Source organism: Anthonomus grandis, chromosome 17 (assembly GCF_022605725.1).
Source record: "Anthonomus grandis grandis chromosome 17, icAntGran1.3, whole genome shotgun sequence".
NCBI classification, from domain to species: Eukaryota; Metazoa; Arthropoda; class Insecta; order Coleoptera; family Curculionidae; genus Anthonomus; species Anthonomus grandis.
In genome coordinates this window covers 522504-534619 of record NC_065562.1, presented here as the reverse complement: position 1 = coordinate 534619, position 12116 = coordinate 522504, and the positions used below count along the sequence as shown (strand labels likewise).

At 39.8% G+C, this 12116-nt stretch overlaps 1 protein-coding gene across 1 annotated transcript; it reads right to left on the bottom strand.

The window, feature by feature from the left end:
• Positions 1 to 9128: 9128 nt before the first annotated feature.
• LOC126746423 (histone H2A-like) lies at positions 9129 to 9500 on the bottom strand. Its single transcript, XM_050454682.1, has one exon. It carries the CDS (start codon positions 9498 to 9500, stop codon positions 9129 to 9131), a length of 372 nt encoding a protein of 123 aa, XP_050310639.1.
• Between the last annotated feature and the right edge of the window lie 2616 nt (positions 9501 to 12116).

The window sequence follows — 12116 nt, the reverse complement described above, 5'->3', positions numbered from 1 at the left end:
CAAGGATCCAGCCTCGGACCGACCCTATGGCTAGTAGTCATGGAGGGATATTTCAGAGAGCTGGAACAAGCGGAAATCCGATACAGGACCGAGCAGCTCAAAGAGCAAGATGTAGACATAATACGAACAGACAAACTGGCGTACTCGCAGGCGTACGCGGATGACCAACTGATTCTGTACGCCTCCGAAATGTGGGGGCACAGGGCAGAGACGGTGTTGGGGAGGCGTCACCTAGACGCCGCAACACGCCCAATTCTGATGCTGTGCACCGGAGCGTACAGAACAACATCTAATGCAGCGATCCAAGTTTTAGCGGGGTTTCCTCCGGCTTGGATCGAAGCAAGACAAAGACATAACACTTACACACAACATAAAGAAGACATACTAAAAACACAGACGCGAACGACAGAAAGACCACACCCAAGTTTAGTGGACGTACAAGTACCTACGGACACACAAGACAGTGTAGAAATATGGGTGGATGCCTGCAACGGACAAAGAAACAGCGGTCTGGGCCTGGTAGTGTACCGAAACGGGCACAAAATCGGTGAAACCGGGGTAACGCTGGCAAGAACAAATAATAGTAAAAAGGCAGAAATGCTGGCAATACTAAAAGGCATAACGATCGGAAAGCAGCAAGGGCAACACATTATGATACACACAGACTGTAAAAGTGCGACGGAGACGAATCTGAATAACAGACCTAGAGACAAACTCACCGCACATTTAGTGAAAGTAATACTAGAACTAAGAAAAGATGGCAGGTGTGCACAAATAAAATGGTCAAGAAGAACAAACCAGAAAATAAAGGAAGCGCATAACATAGCAAGAAGATACGCGGCAAGAAACATTATAAATGACCCGTACGAGCAGTACAATTACAAAACCCGAAAGGAAAGACGGATACAAAGAACTGATCAAGTAATAGCGTCTTGGCAAACATATTGGAACGATACCGACATGGAAACTTTAAAGGATATCTGGCCAGATTTAAACTAAAAGATACAGAGGGTCACTGCGATTGCGATGTTAACGCAGTAGAAACGAGCGAACATATAATGTACACCTGCCAAAACGAACAAAACATACAAACAAGGCAAACGATAACAGAGAACTACGGGGACCTAAGAATACAAATTAGACAAGACAACGGTAAAACAAACTTGACAGAGACAAAAGATCGAGTTCTGGGCGGATAGCGTAGTTAGGGACAGTGATCCCAGCACGCAGTAATATAAAAACAACAATGTAAGTAGAAATAGGCTTGATATTGTTAATAAATTAAACTCTTTAGAACATAAGAAACTAGTAAGTAAGTAAACAAGAATTATTGTGAGCTTTGAGCAAAATAAAAATGTAAATCTGTAGGAAAAGTTGAAATAAAGAAAAGAAAAAAACGGGCCTTCTTTCCTCGCTAATTTTTAGGGAGGCGTGAACGGTGACAGCGTCTTCTCGCTGGAACTGGTCACGCTTCAGGCGGAGGTTGGTGGGTTGCCTTGACGGTGTTTTCGACAGCATGGTGGGTGGCTATTTACAGCCACAAAGGATTCTCAATACTTCATACCGAAAGGTAGCCAAGTAAAAATCCAAGAATGTCCCTACCCACTATCTAGCGAAACCACTGCCAAGGGAACGGGCTTGGAAAAATTAGCGGGGAAAGAAGACCCTGTTGAGCTTGACTCTAGTCTGGCATTGTAAGGAGACATGAGAGGTGTAGCATAAGTGGGAGATGGCAAGATCGCCGGTGAAATACCACTACTTTCATCGTTTCTTTACTTACTCAGTAAGGCAGAAAGCGTGCGCCGTTCGCTCACGAGGCGGCGGCTGTCACGGTATTCTCGAACCAAGCACGTATAGTGGTACTCGCGTCAAGATCGTGCCTGGGTTTGCGTTTCGCGACGGGTGCTTCGCGGAGCTCGTCGTGGCGTCGGCGTTTGCGTGCGGTTTTGCCGGGTGCCGTTATATGCTCCCGTGTGATCTGATTCGAGGACACTGCCAGGCGGGGAGTTTGACTGGGGCGGTACATCTATCAAAGAATAACGCAGGTGTCCTAAGGCCAGCTCTATCGATCCTTTTGGCTTGAAGAGTTTTCAGCAAGAGGTGTCAGAAAAGTTACCACAGGGATAACTTTGGCTTGTGGTGGCCAAGCGTTCATAGCGACGTCGCTTGTTGATCCTTCGATGTCGGCTCTTCCTATTATTGCGAAGCAGAATTCGCCAAGCGTCGGATTGTTCACCCGGTAATAGGGAACGTGAGCTGGGTTTAGACCGTCGTGAGACAGGTTAGTTTTACCCTACTGATGACTCGTCGTTGCGATAGTAATCCTGCTCAGTACGAGAGGAACCGCAGGTTCGGACATTTGGTTCACACACTAGCTCGAGCGGGCTATGGTGCGAAGCCACCATCCGTTGGTTTATGCCTGAATGCCTCTAAGGCCGTATCCTTTCTAGTTATATAGTCGCAGACTATATTATGCACGCCACGTCGGGCCCGAAAAATCGTGTTTTTTTGGAAATAAAAATTCATATCTTTGGCTGTATGGCTAGCGAAACGATGAAATTTGGCATAGGGTCTCTCAATACATTGGGAATGATGGATCCGTAAACGAATTTTTTTTCGGGTACCATCAAACGGAGCGGTACTGTCTCAAAGTCAAAAATTCGTAAAAAAACCGGTCAAAATTCATTTTTGCACGAGATCTCAATTTTAACGCTGTCAAAAAAATTGAAATTTTTAGGCATAAAAGACTTTATAGTAATTCATGTCTGTATACTTTTTGGGCCCGATCGGTGTACAGGGTGAGTTGTTATAAGCGAACAAAAGTGACTAAAAAAAAAATTCAAACTTCTCCAGAGGCTAAAAAAAAATTTTTATAAAAAAAGTGTTTCGGCGAAAAGACTTCGTTTTATAAGAGATTTGACATACTTGGAGCTTTTTTTTGTAAAAAATTTATTTTACGAGTTCTGGCATTTTCAGTTTTTTGAGATTTCCCGCCAAACGATACTTATTTTGGGAAAAATTTTTTTTTCAAAAAATAACTTCATCCTTTACCTTTTCATATGCCATATAACCGAAATTTTTGGGAACCATACAGGGCGAGCAATAATGAACTTTACCCATGAAGGTCCGACCCGAAAATCACATTTTATTTAATAACTTTTTCGTAGTGGCATCTGGACCATTTATATTCTCAGGCATTAAATACTTTAATAACCCCAGTATTTGTGTAAAATTACAATCTTCCAACTTTAATAGGTTCTGAGCAATTCGAATTTTCGCGTTTAATTCATTTGCCGCGTCCCTGTATATGATGAAGAGATCAAACAACATCTAAAGGATCCGAAATTTTGTTTTACAACACATACTAAAATTTCAAAGTTCCAGCGATAGTACAAGTACCCGAAAAATGCGATTTTATGAAAAAAGTCCATTTTTTTGCGTTTTTGCAGGTAATTGGAGGTGTCAACCTAAACTCTGATGAAATGGCTAGTGGGAACAATACTTTGACGCATTGTGGTTACAAATTTTTTGCTCGTAACAGGTGGCCGGGACTTGGTTGGGTTTTTTGTAAAATTATGAATGAAAATGAACCGGAAACGATCAGGGAAAGGAAGCACCGAATCAGAAAATGAATGGGCTTTCCGAATCTGTGCATATCAATTGGGGAAATTGTGTATTGCGGCCAGGAAAATTCGGCAAACATTTTGACGTCTTCGAAAAATGCCGTTTTTTTGAAAAGTCAGTGGTTTTATACCGGGGTGAGACGAAATGAAATTTGCCCGATTATTTTATTAAAATTATTCGAATATATACACGGGTCAGTCGTAATGATCTATTTAATTTAAAATAAAAATTTAGATATTGGGTGAGTTTTTACTATTTAGTTTATTATTAATAAATGTTAACAATTCTTAAACATTGCTTTTGGGTTATAAATAAAAATTTTTTGAAATTATTGATTTTTAAGGTTAGTCGAGTATCATAACTTTTTTGGTATTGGTGCGATTTGGTTGAAATTTGGTACCTAGTACCTATTTCGGATAAGATTAAGAAATTTTAACAGATATTTGACATGACTATGTTTTAAGGTCACGTGACTACCTTAACTTTCTTCCTATTTGTCCGATTTGATTGAAATTTTGTATTTGGGGTTTATTTAGGATGCAATTATGAATTTTTCACAGATATTTGACATTTGACTTCCAGGTCACGTGACTATTGTAACTTTTTTGCTATTGGTCTGATTGGGTTCAAATTTAGTATTTGGGCTTTATTTAGAATGCAATTATTAATTTTTGACTAATATTTGACATTTGACTTCCGGGTCACGTGACTATTGTAACTTTTTTGCTATGGGTCCGATTGGGTTCAAATTTGGTATTTATGCTTTATTTAGGATACAATTAATAAATTTTAACAGATAATTGACAAATTATATTTTAAAGTCACGTGACTTTCATAATTCTTTTGCTATTGTTCCGATTGGGTTGAAATTTTGTATTTGGGCTTTATATAGGATGCAAGTAATAAATTTTGACAGAAATTTGACATGTTGAATTTTTTAAGTCACGTGACTAACATAACTTTTTTGCTATTGATCCGATTGGGTTCAAATTTGGAATTTGGGGTTTATTTAGGATGCAATTGTTGATTTCTTACAAAATTTTAAAATAGTAAGTTCTAGAGTCACGTGACTATCAACATTTCCTATTCGATTGAAATTTGCTATTAGATGATATGTATATATTTATAGATAGTATTTTGTATTACCCTATTCCTTTTATCTTAATTAGTTAAATTATTTCTTAAATTTGCCTTTAAAAAAAAATTGAAAAAATCATCGGTTTGAATACATAGTCTTTAAAGGGAGCTTATCTTCTTTCGTAATATTGTAGCATTATTATAGATTTTGAAAAATTTTGTCATAAAGCTTTTTTATTACTTTTTGAATGGTCTTTAGCCAGAAAAAAGAAATTTTGAATTTGGAGCATGTTTTGAAAAAATTTTCATTTTGGGCCCGATTTTGTTCGAAAATCGATAAATGCAAATAAATAGGTTTTCTGTTCATTTTAGAGTCAAATCGATAATAACCTTTTTGAAAGGTATCCTGAAGTAGTACAAGATAGAAAAATAAAAAGTTAAAATTTTTCCATAGGGCTCTTGATAATTCGATATTTATGATTATTAGTTTTTTACAATTTTCTCCGATTCTGTGATAGCTATAATCAATTCGTTTTAACAGTAGAATTCCTCGTAATATTCCCGAGAACTTTTATTTAAGAGAAAAAGTTGTCAGAGTCATAGTTTATTTACAAAAAAATAAAAAACCATTTTTTCGCAATTTTTCATGACTATACCCCTGTCGATTTTGGAGCAAAAAAAAAATTTTTTTTTTGGGTTTTTTTTACTGGAAATTGCCAACTTAGGGCTTACATTATAAGTTGTCAGTTATCATTTAAAAAAAAAAAATTCTACCGTGGGAAAAAACGAGTTTTCTTTTATTTTTTTTTACATTTTTCTAATATCTCGACTTCTATAGCTTCGATTCAATTCGTTGATGGTTTCTTTTATTCTTTATTCTCCTCCTGTTAATTCTTTTTATATTTTATTACAATTGCCGTTCGGAATAAAACTGAAAAATTTTAAAAATCGACGTAAATACATAGACTCTTATGGGACCTAATATTTCTCTTTATATTGTGGCACTCGTATAAATCATGGAAAATTTTGGCATTAAGCTTTTTTACTAGTTTTTGAATGGTTTTTAACTAGAAAAAAGAAATTTTGAATTCGGAGCATATTTTGAAAAAATTGTCATTTTGACCCCGGATTTTGTTCGAAAATCGAAAAATGCAAAGAAATAGGTTTTCCGTTCATTTTAGAGTCAAAATGGTAATAATCTTTTTTAAAGATACTCTGAAGTAGTACAGGATAGAAAAATAAAAAATTGAAATTTTTCCATAGGGCTCTTGATAATTCGATATTTATGTTTAATAGTTTTTTCCAATTTTCTCCGATTGTATAATAGCTAGAACCGATTCGTTTTAACGCACGGATACCTCGTAATATTCCCGAAAACTTTTGTATAAGACAAAAAGTTGTCAGAGTTATATTTTATTTATAAAAAAATAAAAACCATTTTTTCGAAATTTTTCGTGGGTATACCCCTTTCGATTTTCGACCAAAAAAAAAAAAACTTTTCTTGGGTTTTTTTTTGTGAAAATTACAAGTTTAGGGCTAAAACTAAAATTTGTCATAAATTATTTTAAGAAAAAAAATGATACCGTGGGAAAAAACCAGTTTTCTTTTGTTCTTCCCCATTTTTTTACTTATATCTCGGCTTCTATAGCTTCGATTTAATTTATTTATGGTTTTTTTTATTTCTTATTCTTCTCCTGTCAATTCTTTTGATATTTTATTACTATTACATTTTAAAATAAAAAGAAAAATTAAAACAAATCGACGTAAAATCCCGTTTGTTCTATTTCAATAAATAGACCCTTATGGGAACTTCTCTCTGAATTTGGTATTTATGGTTTATTTAGGATACAACTAATAAATTAAGACAGATAACTGACATTTGAGTGTCAGCCTAGGTCACGTGACTACCGTAACTTTTTTGCTATTGGTCCGATTCTGTTCGAATTTGGTATTCAGGCTTTATTTAGAATACAATTAATATACTTTCACAGATATTTGAAATATAAGACAGTATATTGACACACAACGCGACTATATAACAAATTATGGTTCTTTGAAGCATGATACCCCAACAACTGGTCCTCTCTTTCCTCAGCAGGTAAACGTTAGCCTCCCCGACTCACCTAAGTACACCTGATAATTTTTGATTTTTTTTTTAATTCCCTTATGGCTTTTCACAGACAAGACCTAAAGGTTCCAAACTGGTCCCCACGGACCAAAAGTATAGGAGCGAAGCGACTATACTTGTTAAAGGTGGCAACGATATTCTTGGAGTTCCGAGAGTCGAAAGGCCCAAAACAATGTGACTTTACTAGGCTATGGTACGAAGCTACCATCCGTTGGTTTATGCCTGAATGCCTCTAAGGCCGTATCCTTTCTAGTCAAAGGTGGCAACGATATTCTTGGAGTTCCGAGAGTCGAAAGGCCCAAAACAATGTGACTTTACTAGGCGGTCGGCGTTCGCGCCGATCGTCGCACGAGCCCTATCTGCCGCGTGGAGTTACCGGTTGGCGGCGGGATCGATCCTTGCCACGTCCGACCTGACCTCTAGGCGGTAGAACATGGGTATCACAATCGTTTCGATGTTGGAACTCGGAATTGTCTGTAGACGACTTACGTACCTGGCAGGGAGCACTCGGTAGAGCAGTTTCCACGCTGCGATCTGTTGAGACTTAGCCCTTAGCTTGGGGATTCGTCTTGTCGGTAAGACGAGACCCCTATAGATAATATTATTGTATACACACACACACGTGTATGTATAATAATATGGCGAACGATGTTGAAGTGTTTAAAAATCGTAGTAGTAGAAATACTTTAATTTACAATTGAACATTTCCATCGTTCACCTTTTTTATACTTTACACCTTTTTTTTAACACTTACGTGCTCCTAGTTATTATCCTAGCCTTTTAAGTTGCATAATTAAAGTTGATTTTTTTTCCGACTGTCGCCATTCTAGGTGCCTTTAGTTATTTTATTTCTTTCTTTGTTATTATTATTATAATAATAATTATATGTGGCGAACAATGTGTGAAGTCTTTACTAGTAGTTTTATTAGTATTGTTTCATTGTTCGCCTTTTTTATGCCCTATGAAAACTTACGTGCTTCTAGTTATTTTCGTGTTTAAATTTGCATACTTAACTTTGAATTTTTTTTTTGTCTTATTATCCCAATTCTAGTTTATCTTTTATTTCTAGATTTAAGTTCTTTCGTTGACATTATACGTGGCGAACGATAAAGTGTTTACTCCACTAGCAGTTTTAGTAGTAGACCCTCATCGTTCGCCTTTTTTACACCTCATCAACACTTACGTGCTCCTAGTTATTTTCGTGTTTAAATTTGCATACTTAACTTTGAATTTTTTTTTTCTTTATCTCTCTTAATTCTACGTGCCTTTAGTTACTTTCCATTTTACTGCTAGAACTAAACTTGGTTTCTTTTTTATTATATGTATCTTGGCCTATTCGCTTTTCTTTTCTTTTTTGTTAATGACTTGACCTAACATTACGTGCTCCTAGTTTTTAATTATAAGATTTTCTTACTTACTAACAATGAGTCTATACTGCATTATTACAGATGTTACATAAGTAATACAATATACATAAAACATTAAATAAGTATTGTATATATAGAGAATTATGTATTAAGTCTATCGAAATAAAATATAAGTGAACAGAACAAATCAGTTTATAAAAGAAAATAAGTTGTGTTTAGATATATTTGATATAATAAGTAGTTAGCGTTAATAAATATTTTACTGTACCGTGATGTAAAGAAAAGTATTAACACTAAATTAGGGAATATTTATTATCAAAGAAACATATTGCTGTGATCATAAAAGTAGTCTTCTACCTAATATTCTAGAAAGGTATTTCTAAGAAGAACTCTTTAAATCATTCCTAATCGCTTTTATTAGTTGGGCCATAAAATAAATATCAAAACACCAAATTTCCACATACATAATAGTGTAAATGCGATTTATTTTTTTTTCAATTCAAACGAATTTGCTTTTTTCATAAAAGTTGAGGTCCTGAAAAGGACCGATTTATAGTTTTTTTTTTCAACTTTACGTAAAGCAAAATACTTTTTTTACAGTTTTCTTTGGCAATAAAAATAAATATCAAAACACCAAATTTCCACAATTATGGATAAGTGCACTCATTAAATCTTATATACAGTGGGCTTTAGCATTTTTTTTAAATTTTATACGATGTTTTACATACAGAATAGGTAGCGGGTAAGTTATTTATTTATTCTTATTATTATTATTATTATTATGTTATATTATTAGATTAAGGAATCAGCAGCGACCTACCTATACGTCATAATAACCACATACGAACGAATTTTCTTTTTTTATGAAAGTTGTGGTCCTGAAAAGGGCCGATTTATAGTTTTTTTTCCCAACTTGACGTAAAGCAAAATACTTATTTAGCTTTGTTGTCAGTTTTCTTTGGCAATAAAACAGCTTGAATATTTGGCAGTACACCACCTTGAGCGATAGTAACACCGGAGAGTAGTTTGTTCAATTCTTCGTCATTACGGATAGCTAACTGTAAATGTCTTGGGATTATCCTAGTTTTCTTGTTGTCTGCGTTACTAGCCAATTCCAATAATTCAGCTGCAAGGTATTCCATCACTGCTGCCAAGTAGACGGGAGCACCGGCACCAACTCGTTCAGCATAGTTGCCTTTGCGAAGTAAACGATGGATACGGCCTACAGGGAACTGAAGTCCGGCACGGCTAGAGCGAGTCTTTGCCTTTCCTTTAACTTTGCCTCCTTTGCCACGACCCGACATATTCGAATATAAAACTTTTTGAAATTAAAACGACGACTACGACGTGCTCTGACCGCTACAGATGCTCGCAGTTTAATGAGCCAACAAAAAAAAAAAAAAAACCGCGACACGAAAAGGAGAGCCCACCACCTCCCCCGGCGCTTTTACCTGGTCCGTTAAAAGCATCCGGGCCTCTCTGGCAGACGTTCCTTAGGGTTTCTGGGCCAGAGGCCTAATAAACCCTTCAGACATCTCGACGTGAGACTACAGAACCAGCTCGGTCCCCCGCCCGGCGTGGGGGGACGTCACCTTCGCTCTGCACCCCGCTGTACGCATTAAGCGGGGCTTGTGTCGTCTCATCCTGAAAAGGAAGAAGAACTATATCTCGTTAGCGTGTTGCTTACTGTCGTTCTGTGTTGTTGTCCTTCGAAGTTCTCTGTCGCGTGTTGTCCTGGTCGGGGCGTCAGGTCTGGGGGGACCGGTTGGTCCTGGAGGGTTGGTGTCCCGGAGGTATGTCGGTCTTGGACCGTAGTCCTGGAGGGCCGTGCGGTCCTAAAGGTCCGTTGGTCCTGGAGGACTGGGTAGTCCTGGAGGGCCGTGTGGTCCTGGAGGGCCGGGTGGCCCTGGTGGGCCGGTGGTCCTGGTGGGCCTGGTGGTGCCTGTCGGCCTGGGGGTGCCTGTCGGCCTGGGGGTGTCCTCTTCGGGATGGGTTCCTCAGCCTAGAGGAGTTGGTACTTAGGCCTCCGGTGGTTGCCTGCTCTTTTTGCTGGTGGGACGGGATTGGAAAGAAAAAGATTAAAAAATTAGAAAGAAAGATTGGAACGGAAGCGTAGGAGAGCTGGCTTCTAGTGATGGTCTTTATGAGCGTGAGCTTGGTGCTCAGACTCATATTGCTTTTCCCGCACATGATGGGGTAGAGCTGGGCCATTGCTTGCCTAGCCTTGGTCAGCGTTTCTGAGGTGTGCATCTTCCAGGACAGTCCTTTTTGTAGGGTTACGCCAAGGTACCGCGCTGAAGGACTCCACCGTACGTCTTCCTGCTCGATGGTGACCGGTCGAGGGGGCGGGCGCATCCTTTTGGTGAAGAAGACGCCTTGAGTCTTCGTGGCGTTGATCTGGATCTTCCAGGTGATTCTCCAATCCACGATCCTGTTCATGGTCTCCTGCAATAACCCACGGATGGTTTCACCAGCGATAACAGTGCAGACGACGACAGTGTCGTCAGCATAGATCGCCAGTGCGGTCCGCGGGGTCCTGGTTATGTCGTGGGTGAAAATGGAGTATAGGAGGGGCCCCAGGACTGACCCCTGGGGAACTCCCGCCTCCAACTCGTAGATCGCGGATCGGTCGTCACCGACCCTTACACGGAAAGATCTGGAAATAAGGTAACTTCGCATTAATTTACAGACCTTTGTAGAAAATCCCGCTTGGATCATCTTGTAGATGAGACCATCCTGCCACATCCGATCGAATGCCCGAGATACATCCAGGAATATAGCTCCCGTGGATTGCCGTCGGTTGAATCCTCTGGCAACAGTTTCCACCAGTCGCAGGACTTGGAGTTCCGAGGAGTGTCCTCGACGGAATCCAAACTGCTCAGGCGGAGTGATGCCTAGGGCCTCAGGATCCTAGCTCAGGATAGGCATGATGGCCCTCTCCACCACCTTGCTGACTGCTGGGAGGACGCTGACTGGGCGGTAGTTCTGTGGGAACTTGCCGTCCTTCCCTGGCTTCTTGATCGTTACGATCTCAGAAGTCTTCCATCTGCTAGGCGACTTCTTCAGTCGCCTGGTGATCCCGGCGATGTCCTGTGGGCTGACTGGAGCAGGAATCCTTTGGATGGTTTCCTGCTCGTCCAGTTCATCGATGGCATTCGTCATTTCCCCCTCATGAGTGTCATCCTCATCAGGGTGGTAGTTCAGACGGCCCTCTCTTACTATGGTGTCGACAAGCGCCTCCGCCTTTTCATGGTCAGTGTATACCATTCCACGGGTCGAGTGGAGTGGCGGAATCTGAGCCTTGACTCGGCGGAGCGCCTTCTGCATACGCCAGGCAGTTTGATCCTTGCAGTTCAGGTCTGCAATCTTTGCGGCCCATTGTCCATCTCTGAACTTGCGAAGCTCGTCTCGGAGCCTGGTGCTGTGCAGGTTCAGGACTCTCTTGTCCCCGTCCGCTCCGGTACGTGCGTAAATTCGGCGAAGTCTCCGGTTTTCTCTAATAAGAGCCTTGAGCTCATCGGTCGGTTCACCGTCCGGGCGAAGGTACTGGACAGTCCTGGACTCTGAGGCTTGTTCGTAAGCCATCAGTATGGTGTTTTCCAGGTGTCCGGTGGCCTCATCCAGTTCAGCCGACGTGGTGATCGTCTCTGGGATGTGTGCAATCACATCAAAGATTTCCCTGAAACGAAACCGGTTAGTATATTTTCTTTTCCTCTCTGTTTAATACTTCTCCATCTCCTAGAGTTAACAGGACGGGACTGTGATCAGACGTTCCCTCCGTGAGTGTCTCGATCGCGAACTCATGCCTAACGCCTTTCATGATGGCGAAGTCCAGCACAGTAGGAGTACCATTTATCTGCGGGAGGTAGGTTGGGAGCTCTGGACCCACCGCCACAGCTTCATAGTCCTCGATAGCTGTG